Source organism: Pogona vitticeps, chromosome 1 (genome assembly GCF_051106095.1).
Source record: "Pogona vitticeps strain Pit_001003342236 chromosome 1, PviZW2.1, whole genome shotgun sequence".
Lineage (NCBI taxonomy): Eukaryota > Metazoa > Chordata > Lepidosauria > Squamata > Agamidae > Pogona > Pogona vitticeps.
This window is the reverse complement of record NC_135783.1, coordinates 75,162,592-75,176,071: the sequence shown is the minus strand read 5'-3', so window position 1 is coordinate 75,176,071 and position 13,480 is coordinate 75,162,592. Positions and strand designations below refer to the sequence as shown.

The 13,480-nt window shown below is 42.6% G+C and overlaps 1 protein-coding gene across 4 annotated transcripts in view; it reads left to right on the top strand.

Annotated features, from left to right (window-relative positions):
• LOC110087497 (SAM and SH3 domain-containing protein 1) overlaps positions 1-13,480 on the top strand; it is a 725,270-nt gene that overhangs the window by 641,143 nt on the left and 70,647 nt on the right. For all 4 annotated transcript variants that reach the window (XM_020809531.3, XM_020809283.3, XM_020809447.3 and 1 more), the window contains exons 5-6: positions 11,855-11,895; positions 12,516-12,602. In XM_020809531.3, coding sequence (XP_020665190.3) covers positions 11,855-11,895; positions 12,516-12,602 — 128 coding nt within the window. The remainder of the gene's footprint in view (positions 1-11,854; positions 11,896-12,515; positions 12,603-13,480) is intronic.

The following is a 13,480-nucleotide window of genomic DNA, read 5'->3' as shown; positions in this document are numbered from 1 at the left end:
TTGTCAAATCAGACAAGAAGATTTTTTTTTCCAGGTACAATAAATTCTTCTTCCTATATAGTTAACACTTAATTATTAATACTGAGCAAGGATTTAAAGGGAAGTATTTTTCTTTATAAGGGCACAGAAGTATTTTTCTGCATAGAAGGGTGCCTTTTTCCTGCCGTGCTTATCACCATACGTTGTCATAACACAGCTGTGAAAGGGGGGACTTCAGAATTCCATCAGATTTATGACAGGAGGAGGCATAACTTCCATTTGGATTTGACTGACTTAACTGTTATCATTTGGTATCTCTAAAAGAGCAAAGAAGAAAACTGATATGTTTCAGGAGCTAAGACAGAAGCATTAACCCAAAGGTCTCTGATTCAAATGTCATATCTGCCACAAACTCGTTAGGTGCTTTCACAGAGCCATAATCTCTCACCATCAGTACCTCACTCTTTGTACCCCAATTTGCTTTATGACAATAAAAATACTGACATACCTTATAAGTTGTTACAAAGGATATCTGAAATAGTATATGAGTAGTATATGAAGATACTCAAAAGCATCATGCCAATTCTTACTACTTTAATAAATCAAATCTATTTTTCATTGTGTCAACCTTAGCTACAGAAAAGCTAGAATCTGACAACACATCTCTTTCTGTTTTTTAAAATGCTCCCTTGCTTTCCTGCTCACTCTCTATAATGTTTTGTTGCTATGTGCTGCCATTTCTGGCTTACGGCAATCTTACGAATTAGTAACTTCCTAAAGATTAACAATTCTGTTCAGGTTTTGCAAACTCAAGAAGACTGTGGCTTTCTTTATTGAGTCAATCCGTCTCATATTTCTTCCTCTATTGGCTTCAAATTTTCTTTACACTGTTGTCTTCTCCAGTGAATTTTTTTTTTCTCGTGATGTGGCTGATGTAAAATTTTGCTCCTAGAGAGAGCTCAGGCTTGATTTGACATAGCATCTGGAATACTTATTTGTCTTTCATATATAATGTTGAAATCATTGAAGCATTCCAGTTTTTAAAGTTTACACCATCAGAAGAGATTTTTATTTGCCATGTAACACAATTCTACATCCTTAGTAGATGAAATGCTGTCATTGGTGGATAACATTTTATTGCTCTCTTTTGTTTTGCTTGGATTTCTCTCATCATTATGGTTTGCAAGGTGTGAAATATTCAGAAGTTTATCACTGCCACTCTTCTTTGTGGTCTCTGTGAATGCACTCTAATGGGTTAACTTGTGCCTGTGCAGAGCAATCTCGGAATTTTCTAGAGCTCAGGCACACGGTGCCGGGACCTCCCCCACACTGCCTATAACTCCACCCCAGCACCGAATGCTTCCATTCTGTTTCTGCCACCACTGTAGCAACATCTTGGAGCTTTCATGTAGCGTTTTCTTCCTTTTCTTATAATAGGACCTGCCATTCGATGGGTTTGGTCTTTTGGATGGAAAGACCAACGAAATTTTGGATAATCTTCTGAAGTTACGTAAAACGGCCAGGTCATAATCCAGTCAGCAAAACAGGCCACGAAATCCTTGGCGTCGGTCTTTCTCTTACCGTCCTTATCCTGACCGTCAGAGACCACAGGGTGCAGGTTTTACTTTACTTTGTTTAGAAATATACCCCGCCCCTCTAGACAAAGTCTACTCAGGGCGGCATCAGGTTTTACATCAGGTCAGTCTCGTCATCTACTTCCTCATACCAAAAAAGGATGGTGGACTTTGCCCCATTTTGGATCTCTGCCCCTTAAATTCATATATTACACCCCAGAAGTTCAGGATGATACCATCCACATGTTGAGACTAGGAGACTGGTTTGCAGTCATAGACTTGAAGGATGCTGACTTTCATATCTCTGTTTGGCCTGACCATCAGCAATTTTGAGATTTTTCTCTCAATGGGGTGATTTACGAATTTAAGCCCCCCCCCTTTGGGTTGTCCACAGCCCCATGGGTATTCACAAAGTGTTTAGCCCCGGTGGCGGCTTATTTTCGTTTGCACGGTGTCCCTGTATTCCCATATCTCGATGACTGGTTGCTGGTGGCGCCAACGTGGGTCGAGCTGGGCAAGGATATATCGTTCACACTATCCCTCTTGTCTGCTCTGGGGCTTCGGGTGAACTCTGAGAAGTCGACTTTACAGTTTACTCAGAGGGTCTCCTACATTGGAGCAGTCTTGGATGCCTCCGTGGGCAGGGCTTTTCTTCCAGAAGACCGTATTTTGAAGATCAAGCAGATGGTGGCTCTCTTCCTCCCGAATGCCAGGGTTGCGGTGCTGCAGGTGCAATGTTTATGGCATTGACCACGGCAGTGCTCTGGCATGCCAGGTTAGAGATACAGTCGTTACAGGCCTGGTTCCTGTCACTTTGTGACCCATTGCTGGACCCACTGTACAAGCTCCTGGTAGTCACCAAAGATCTGGCGGCACACCTCTTGTGACTGGTGGAACTTCCGCCCGAACTTGCAGATAGGGAGGTCTTTTGGTCCTTTGGCTCTGGATGTACAGGTGACTACAGATGCAAGCCCCTCTGGCTGGGGAGCTCACTTAAGAAGTCTGATGGTGCAACGGCCTCTGGTCACCAATGGAACAGCCTTTACATATCAAACCACCATTGATAGCTATCAAAAAGCCTTCCGAGCATTCGAACGTCATCTCCTCGGCAGGGTAGTTCAGGTGGCATCAGACAACACCACAGCTGTATTTTACCTCAGCAAACAGGGTGGCACACACTCCCTCTGCCTTCTGTACTTGACAGTACAGCTGTGGGAATGGTGTTACTCTTGCCACATCTTTCCAGTGGCGGTTCACGCGGCCTCGGAGGACAATGTGCTAGCGGATCAGTTTAGCAGACTCCAGGTATGCAGCCACGAGTGGGCTGTGGACAAGGAAGTATTCTGGTCTCTCTGCCGAAAATGGGCCATGCCCCAGTTGGACGTCTTTGCCTCCTCGGCCAATGCAAAATGCGCCCACTACTGTTCAAGAGCAGGAGTCGGCCGTCACTCCTTGGGGGACGCATTCATGGTCTCATGGGCGGGGGGACTTCTGTACATGTTCCCGCCCATACCACTAGTACAGAAGATCATTATCAGGATACGCTAGCTGATTCATTCTGATTGCCCCTTTTGTGGCCATGCCAGCCATGGTTCTCGACCCTGCATGGACACTGAGTGGACCATGTACGTCTTTCACCACTCCTGCATCTCCTATCCCTACACAACGGCATGACATTTCACCCAGACCTACAATCTCTGCACCTCATAGCCTGGAGGCTGCTCCCACAGTAGCTGACGTCCTCAGGCATGCACGACACCATTCCACAACCCTCACATATTCTTGCAAATGGATGGCATTTTCGGTGTTTGCCTCTGCATGTAGTTTTCCTGTCCTACCTACCTCACTGGATGTGGTGCTGCAGTTCCTCCTCCTTCTCTTTTGTCAGGGCCCTTCGCATTCCATTCTCAGGGTTTACGTAGCTGCAATAGTGGCCCACCAGCCACCTTCTTCCAAAGTGTGGGGGTTTCTCCAACATCCAGTGCTCAAGCTTAATCCATTTTTTGCACGGATTAAAAAATCTGCGCCCCTTACAAACCTCCCACTCCTCAATGGTCCCTCCGGATAGTCCTCAACAAGCTCATGGCCCACCTTTTGAGCTGCTTGCCTCTGCATCAGATAAGATCCTACAGACTGCCCCTCTAGACCAAATAGACTCTGTCTAGAGGGGTGGGGTAGAAATCGAATAATAAATAAAATAAATAAATCCTGTCACTGACAACTGCATTCCTTCTAGCTGTTATCTCTGCCAGGCAGGCTAGTGAGCTTGCTGCCTTTTGAGTCGATCCATCATTCCTCCAATTTCACCCAGATAAGGTGACCCTGTTCCCAGATCTATATTTCCTCAAGATGGTCTCAAGTTTTCACCTAAACCAGCCAATAGTCCTACCTACCATTTTTCCATCCCCTACACCTAATCTGGAACGGGTTCTTCACTCTCTGGATGTTGAGAGCCCTTGCATACTATGTCTCTTGCTCTGCCACCTTCCGCTCATCCCAACGGCTGTTTGTCTCCTTCCACGGACAATCAAGGGGTGCACCAGTCTCTTCACAGACAATTTCTCATTGGATAGTTAATGAGCTGGCCATGTACCGTAAGGGCCCATTCCACCAGAGCTGTGGCTTTCTCCACGGCCTTCCTCAGAGAAGTGGACTTGACAGACACCTGTAAAGCAGCCACGTGGGCCATGCCATCCATGTTTGTGGCTCATTACCGTGTGGACTTCTGGGACAAAGCTGAGGCTGCTGTCGGCCATGCCGTCATAGCATCTGTCCTTTCGTGACGTCCTGCCACCTGGTAAGTCAGCTTGCTAATTAGTGTGCATTCACACAGACCATGAAGAAGAAAAAGAGTTTACTTATCTCTAACTCTGGTTCTTCGAGTCATCATCTGTAATTCACACATCCCACCCTTTCTCCCCGCTGGCTGTCACGTGTGCCTTTAGCATGCTGCGCAGTGGCGGACAGTTCTACGGAACTGAGGCACCCGGTGCTGGGGCAGAGTTATAGGCAACATGGGGGAGGTCCCAGCACCATGTGCCTGAGCTCTAGAAAATTCCGAAATTGCTTTGTGCAGGCACAAGTTAACCCATTAGTGTGAATTCACAGATGACCACACGAAGAACCAGAGTTACAGGTAAGTAGCCTCTTTTTTTTCCTGTGCATACTAACGAGAATTGTCTTCAATATCCCTGAGACTGTCTGTGAAAGATGCTCCAACAGTTTCATCTTCCACTGCTGCCACCGCTACTGCCCTTCAGGATTTTTTTTCCTCCCCACCATCATTGGAACTGTCAATTAACATCTGCTGGTGTGATCATTAGTCCTGACAAAGGTAGTTGCATCTTAGTTTGCGGTCTTAGCTTTGAACATTCCTCCTTGGTGACCTTGCTAGGAGTCCAGATCCATAGTAGAGTCTAGTCACCTTATGGTGTTGCTGTCAGTTTTCCTGATACACTTAGACTCCCTCACCAGTATAAAGTGTGCATCTTGGAGAGAGTGGGTGCTGGATGAAATAAAGCCAAGAAGAAGTGACTAAACTATCGTATTTGCAGCATATAATGAGAAGACAAGATATGATGGAAAATGGAAACAATCTTGGGAAAAGTTAAGGCAGCAAGAGAAAAGGAAGACAAAATGTGAGATAAGTTGAGGAATAAAAGAAGCCACTGCTTCATGTTTGCAAACCCTGAGCAGCACTATTAATGGTAGAGTCTTTTGGAGGTCACTAATTCATAGGGTTGTCAGAAGTGATATGACAACAAATAACAATGATAATTGCTCTATTATGTCTGCCAGGCAGTTCTAGGACTAAATTCAGTTGTCGATAGCCACATTACCATCCTGAACACATCTAATGTCAGACATGAAGTGGCCTCAGTGCCAGTGAGAGGCCACCAAAAGGTTTCCTGCCTGAAATCTTGGAGAGCTGCTGCCAGCAAGAGTTGAGTGTTTTAGATGGACCAATGGTTTGTCTCAGTATGTGGCAGCTTCCTGTGTGAGTCTTAACTAGGTTAGACCCACTGGATGAATTTGACCTAACATAAAGATTACATTAAGACATTCTTCAGCAGGCCTTCTATATGTGTCACTGGCAGAATACAAAAAATGTGTTGCTACTATTCTATTCTTTTCTATTGCTCTTGCAACTTTAAAAAGGAAAAGAAAAAGAATTTCACAAGTCACTATATGAGGGGACAGGATGATTGCAAGCCTTTTCCTAGTAATTCGCAGCGTGTACATTAAGATGCTTGTGGTTGGTTCCCCTAAGATGGAATTACTGAGCACTTTTTGATAAGTCACTGGTGCCAGGAAGTTGACAATTAACACAATGTAATGTAATTATGGCTACATATTGGAAATCAAAAAATTTATCTGGCAACTGGTGATAATGTTGAAAATGAAGAAATTTCTGCAGGTAATCTGTCAAATGCATTATTGAATCTTCCACAACGGAAATTAATGTGTGCCAAGTATGAGCATGACCAAAGCAGCATTCTCTTCCCGTCCACCCCATCTCCTTAAGTCTCTAACTCTCTCCCTTCCCATTTTCTTTCTTCACTTTCTCTGACTCTCACCTTTATGTGTCTCCCGCTCTGTTCCCCCTTCCTTCCTGCCAGACTTGTCTCTAGCCAGCATACTTTGTGTCCTTGGAGCCCACAGTGTGTTTCAGCACCTTCTCTCTGTTTTCTGTTCAGAACGCTGGGAAAGGGTCTCTCTCTTTCTTCATGCACAGGGAGCCGTACGAGTCATGTAGGAAAACAATGGAAAATCTCCCTTGTTTCACCTCATTGCTCTAGGAAGAGGGCATTTGGGGATGTGGCTGATCAGAAGAGGTGTCAAGTTAAAAGAGCAGAGCTGGAAGGCAAAATTCATTGCTCTTTTGCATAGAACCTGGATCATGACACCACAAAGCCATCATCAGATAATCCATACATGTAGTATGTGGCACCTTGCTAAATCAGACCAACAAATAATCAATTCACAGCAGTGGCCTTCAAGATCCCTCTTGAAAGCATCAACCAGGGTATATGGGCAAACACCCTGTGCTTTCTTCTAGTTAATAACCACTATTCAGAGGTATTCTGCACCTAATACAGGGATTCAAGTTAATTGTCATGGGCAATTTATTTGCTGACCTGCCTTTCCTAAATTTATCTAGAACCCTTTTAAAGTCATCTGAGACTGAAAGCAGACTTCATGTGCAGACTTCATGTGTCCCCCACTCAGTCTGTCTCTTACACTCCTTCTGTGAATCCATTTGACAAAATTAGTTTCAAGAGGCTGCATATTTAAATTGATAAAGGAATAGGGGGGCATGAAGAGAAGGATCTGCTAAATCTCTTATCTGCAAACTACTCAAACCATACAACTATTTGCATAAATGTCTGCATTTAGAATTTATTAGAGTTTTTTTTAACTGTTCCATATCTATTTGATTCTAATAAAATATGGGATAATTAGCCTGTATGCTTTTTGGAGTATCATTGATGGTAATAGGTGGATTCAGTAAACTGTACAGTGACCCGTAATTTTAAAAATGCTAGCTGTTGCTATAATTAAGGATTTTTTAAGATCTAAGATCATGCTGGGAAATTTTCTAGGAATCAAAATCAGTCACTTGATCTGTACAAAGAAATGAAACAATGCAGTACCTGTTAAGTTAAAAGTCAGTAACCTTTTTTTAGCTGTTAAGCAGGCTTCCCTCCTGCCTGCTTTCTGTGGGGTTTTCCCAACACATTTGGCTGTGTGATGTGCACGTGTACATCTCTTACGAATACAAAGGAATTTGTCAGAGATCGGAGTAACTTGTGCCTGAAGTTCCTAAAAATACAGATTTGGTGCCTGCAGGCAACAAGAAATTTGGATAAGAAATTAAATTGTATAAAGGCTGATTTCTGTTTGTACCATACATGTGTCTCCAAATCCTTGCCTGGAATGTCAGAGGGCTGCATATTTTCTATGCCTATTGTTTGTGCTTCAGTCAGGTGTTTGGCTGTTTGTCCTGAAAACCCACCCAAGCCATTAATTTTCTTTTTACAAGCTTTCCAAAATGTAAACCCCTTAAATAAGGAAACTGGCAATGACCTCCCTTTACTGTGCACCTGGTGCAGCCAAAATCTGGAATCTGGTTGTAACCGTTGGCTGGCTGATGGGCTGCTCCAGATTAAATTTCTAATCAATCTGAAGAAGAAAGATGATTTGCCATGTCCTAGTGCTGCTGTTACTGCCTCTGCTTGGATGAATTTACTGAATCAAAATTAAACTTCATGCTTTCGTTTCCCCTTTCATGATGTCCCTGCAAATTGATGATTATGTTTTTCATGCTTATAAACTGTTGGCCTCTAATCACTTCGATTATTTACAGTGTGTACTGCTCTAAAACAAAAAGCAGCTTAGTTTTCTTTCAGAGCTGCTCAAAGTTGATCACAAACTCTGCACTGCCCTCTGCTGCTAATTTCAGAAAGTGGATATTTTAATTTATTTGTTTCATTCATACTGCCTACCAGGTTTGTTTGTAACTCTTGACACAGAGGGTATATCAAAGTGTAGTTGTGCTTTGAAGTGTATGTGAAGTACCATATTTTTCCATCTATAAGACCCTACTTTTTCCTAAAATCATTACCCTAAAAATTGAAGGGCATCTTTTACATGGAAGTAGGGAGAGATAGCTGAGGAGATAACAACATGCCCCATACCTTGCCTTTGTAAACAGGCTTCCTTCAGCCATGAGGCTTCGCTTCCTACAGTCAGGAGACTTAGCTTCCGCCAATCATGAGCCTTATGGAACTGACATTAGCTGATCCTCAACAAACCAATTGGAACACACCTCCTTGGAGGTGGCGCCTGTAGGCTCAAGATTCAACAGAGACAAAATGTCTGATGTTGTGAGCTCAGAGGCTGAATCCTCAAAGCTAAGTATTCTTAATTTGGGGGTTAGAAAATTGGGCGGGGATCTTATAAATGGGGTTGTTATAAATGGAAAAATACAGTAAATATTAATCTAAAATCACAGATGTTCTGTCTGATCATGTTTTTAGTGTACAGAATTGAATACAGTTTTAGCACAAAGGGAAATAATTGAAACAAAATGAACATTCTCTAAGAATGTAGATCTGCTTCAGTTGTTCTAAATCAGGGGTGTCCAACCTTTCACCTTCCCTGGGCCACATTAGAAGATAAAAAATTTGGTTTGGGCCGCACATACATTTGGTTTGGGCCGCACATACATTTGTTTTGGGCCGCACATACATTTGTTTTGGGCCGCATGGGGGGCAGCCCTAGCCGTCCTCTGCAGCCCCGCTCCAAGCGCTTACCGGCAGCTGCGATCTCAGACAGCAGAGGCTGCCAGCTTTGACTCCGATGGCTTTATGGGGCCGGGAGGGGGTCCACCTATTGACGGGGACGGCACAAAACAGTCACACAGCCCCCCGTCCCATCCCCTCCCACTCCTTCCTTCCCTCTCTCCCCCTCTACTGTTGTGACATGCCCCGGCCACATTCTGGCCACAAGCACCGGCAGTGTAACTTGAAACTTTGGAATTTCTTTTAAAATAAAAAATTTCACTGGGCTGCATTACAAGCTGACCTGGGCCGCATGAGGCCCTCGGGCTGCGGGTTGGACAAGCCCAGAGGTGGGATTCAGCAGGTTCTCACCTATTCTATAGAACCGGTTCCTAAATGTACTGTTGGTTCTTAGAACCGTTTGCTGGCTTGAGATGAATGAAGGAGGAGGGGCCAGGTGACCAGCGACGAGTGGGGGGGAAGGGGGCACAGTTAGCTGCCTCCCTTCCTGTGCCACACTGAGCCGTCTGAGGTGGGGTGGGGGTGAGAGAGACAGAGCCCTGGAAAGAGCAGAGGCATCACTGGAGGGAAAGGGGGGAGGATGACTCCTTGAGGGGTGGTGATTGACAAGGCATGTGGGCAGGACACAGAGGGAAAAAGTTTTGGAGTGAGACCGCTTCAGTCAAACACCCAACCGTCCTCGTTTTACTATGATTTTTTTCAAGTTAAAGGTACCACATAAGACTATTGCTCTGCCTAGAAACAGTTTTTTTAAAAATATCTGAGAGAATATCCAATGCATGAACCAGTGACGGTCTCACTGATCCACGCAAGCAAGGTATGCAATAGAAAAGTCACTCACACCACAAAGAGATCAAACCTCCAAGCCTCATTTAGAATAGCAAAGAACTTTTCCTCCTGCCTCAAAACTGACAATTTTGGGAGACAAATGGCACACATGTGGCCCACTCTGTTAGAAGGAGGAAGACAGCTATCAGTATTTTAATACTAGTAAGATTTACTATTCTTGAAGGCCATATATCCAGGTCCAAGAAAGGGAAACACATAAACATATAAATAGATAAGGGGAATCGAAACTCTTCTCTCGGAAGCGGCCGCCGAGGGTGAGGTGGGGAGGTGGAGCCTGCCAGGGCTCTGAGGAAGCCATCATCACCACCAGCGCCTCCACCAACACCAACACCCCTCAAAGCGACTGGTGAGGAGAAGTGGTGGGTGCGGGGTGGAGGGGAAAGATGGAGGAGGAGGAGACCTCAGAGAAGTCAGTAACTGAAGGACTGATTGAGGTGGTGGAGTTGAGGTGGAGTGGTGACAGATTGAAAAGAGACCATACCTTCCAAGCCAGAAGGAAGTGTGTGTGTGTGGAGGGGGGGAATAACTCCACAACAGGTGCATAAAGGCGGCCTCCAGGTAACAACAAGCAGGGCTATCAGTCATTTCAGGAGCAGGAAAGGGGAGGGAAGCAATTTTTGCTGGTGAGTTATAGGGTGAAATAGGAGGTAAAGGGAAGGAGAGATGTGTCAGTTCTCTGTCAAACCTGGTCATAAGCACCCACTGTGAGGTGTGTGTTTGTGTGTGTGTGTGTGTTTGGCACATGCCCATAGTGAGGGTAACAGCAGCGGTATGCCCAAACAGATACACTGTTCGTGCATACCACTGGGAGACCACTGTGGAAGAAACCCTCATCGGATCCCACTGTCCTGGGCATTTATTTATTTATTTATTTATTTATTTATTTATTTATTTATTTATTTATTTATTTATTTATTTATTTGTCATTAGGACATAGAACCTGTTGTTAATGTATTTGAATCCCACCACTGGACAAGCCTGTTCTAAATGAACATGTTTTTTTCTTGATTTCTAAGCATTATTGCTGACCCCACTGGAAGCAATAATTAACCACCGCCACTCCTTTTCAGGAAAGTAAGTGGAAGAGTTAGGCAAACTGTTGCTCTCACGCTTCCTTATAAGCTTCTGTTACTTGTAAAATTGGGTTCGAATTAGCTTAAAAATATTTGGGAGTATTTCTGTACTACAAGCATTGCCTGGAAAGATTTGATTGTTGACATATAACTTAATAATAAATTGAGGTTTTTTTTAAAAAAATTAAAACAAAGCTTCAGCATTTCCTCTTTCACGTAATATATTGTTTTTCCACTCTATTTCCTTCCCAGTATAATACACTACTTTCAGCATAAAGACAACTTCTTCATTCTCTCTGCTAGGAATTGGAAGTCAATACCTTCAGTGCATTTGTCATTTCCATATTGGTTGCCTTTCAAGTCCTCCTCATGTGTGAGAAGTGGAAATTGCCAAGTGTAAGATCTGGGATGTAGGGTTAGGGTTTGTAGGAGTTTAAAAAAATGGTAGAAACAACATTGGTAATTTCAGATATGCAGATGGCTCTGAAGCTCTAAGATGATGATTATTATATTTTCATGCTTATACCTTCTGTGTTTGCTGTTTCTAACTGTAATGCTAGATAATAAAAAGCCAACTGCTAATTTCCTTCATCGCCATACATTGACAATTCTCATGTTTCAAAGTGTTGCAGACTAAACTGCAGTGTTTTAAAAAAAGAGCAGAGATAAACAGCTGGCAATGAATGTGGTACCAAAGCTTGAAACTTGTTTGGAAGAAGTGTTCTTGTCAAGTGGACAACTGGGGCGGGGGGGGGGGAGGCATTCTTTTGCTGCTCATTTCCCCCTTTGACCCCGGTAACTTTAACTCTTTTGTTCTCCGTACATATTTTTCTACATCAGTCACAAGAAGCTTGTTTCAGAGCGTTCAGACTGTTGCTGAGCTAATGCCATTGTATAAGCATGGCTGGAGCTCCTGTAGGGTTGGGCTTGCTAGCTTCAGTGTGCATTCATAAGAAAAGGAGTGAAGGTGGCTGTGGGGAGAGGGCATGCTTCAAATTTGGGTTACTGTAAATCCAGACGACTCCCATGGGGCATGAGACATTTGCCACAATCATGTTTCTCTTTTATGTCTTAGGTTCTCCCTTCATAAATCAAGTTCTGAAGAAAGTGCTGTAGGTCAGTATGCCTCATCTTTTTGTTTTCTGTTTTCTTTTTCTTACTCAGTGATGACACAATTTGTTGTGATGCTTTTTGCATTGGGGCGGAAACAAAGTTATTGGGCCTTTGGTATTTCTTTCTGACCTTAAGGAGTACTTTAGCGATTCCATTTCTTTAAAACATGATACCATTTTGCATTTTATCCAGTTTGGTGACTGCCTGCCAAGCAGACAGTGGTATGCAGTGGCTTTGCTCAATCACTGGAGTTAATTATTATGCAAGGCCTATTATTCTCCTAGTGGATAAAGAGTAACAGCAACCACAATGAGAAAATGAAATAGTGCAGTAGATTTTAACTTTGATTTTATCAAGGTATTCATGATTTGAACAAATGAATTTTTAAAAGTCTAGAAGAGTTGTTATAATTTTGTTTACATAAATGAAAATAAAAACTTTTTTTCAGCGTAACTTTCAATTGTTTCACTCAAACATCCTTTTCTTACATAATATATAACATGTTTAACAATACTGATATTGTTTCCAAGACTGAATAGATAAAAGGGCTGAAATGACAAAATGAAACTGGTATCTGTATATGCACATATTGTTGTTTTAACAAAATTTGTGTTCTTTCTTAGGTAAAGCAGACTGGAAGAAGAAGAATAAGTATTTCTGGCAAAACTTCAGAAAGAATCAGAAAGGACTAATGAGGCAGTCTTCGAAAGGTACATCTTTTTTATATTTCTGTTTTAATATTAATTATATATTAAGTTCAGAATGTAGCTTTATGTAGCTAATGGACCCTTAATTAGGATATATGTATGCAGCTACAATAATTTAGCAAGGATGGCAGTATTCTGACAGTACACTTTTGTTCAGTGAGTTCTGCCTCAAAAAGAAAGTTGGATGGCTATTGCCTGAAGATACATACCTTCAAAAGCTGTGGAATTTAAAATAAATTCTGAGAGCTAAGATGTCTTATCTCTCTAACTTGTCCCATACTAAGCTAAAGTTCAGCACGGGATGAAGCTGGTTTTAGTGTAGTTCTCATCCGTTCACAGAGGAGAATTAAAACAGTGCTGCATGCTAACTGCTCTGTTTTGATTTTCTTATTGTGTAAACTGCAAATATGTTTAAAATTAAGATCTTAGGTTGAACTATTTAGTCCATTGAAAATCCTGCTGGCTTCAGTAGAATTTTCAATACATTTAGCATGTTAGATGTAATATTTTGAGGAATAATGCATGTTCTGAGTTCCAGGGTGGTTAAAAACTTTTGCTTTGTTATCTTTCTGTCTCTAAGATTTTGGCCTCATGCTTATTTGGCTTCTTTTAAAAATGCCATTGCCAGTACTGTCTCCTGATTTTTCACTCTTATGACTTATTTGGCAGCATAGAATTCAGATATATTTGTACTTCATTAAACCTAACTTGGAAGATTTAATTCAAGCTTCAGTGAAAACATTGTTATACATTCTCAATCCATGCTTGTGTTATGTTCTTTTGAATGTTTTAAAGATTTTCTGAGCTAACTAGTACGTATCTACAATGGTGAGAAATAGTTAAAAATTGCCGCCCTGAGTAGACTTCGTCTAGGGGGGCGG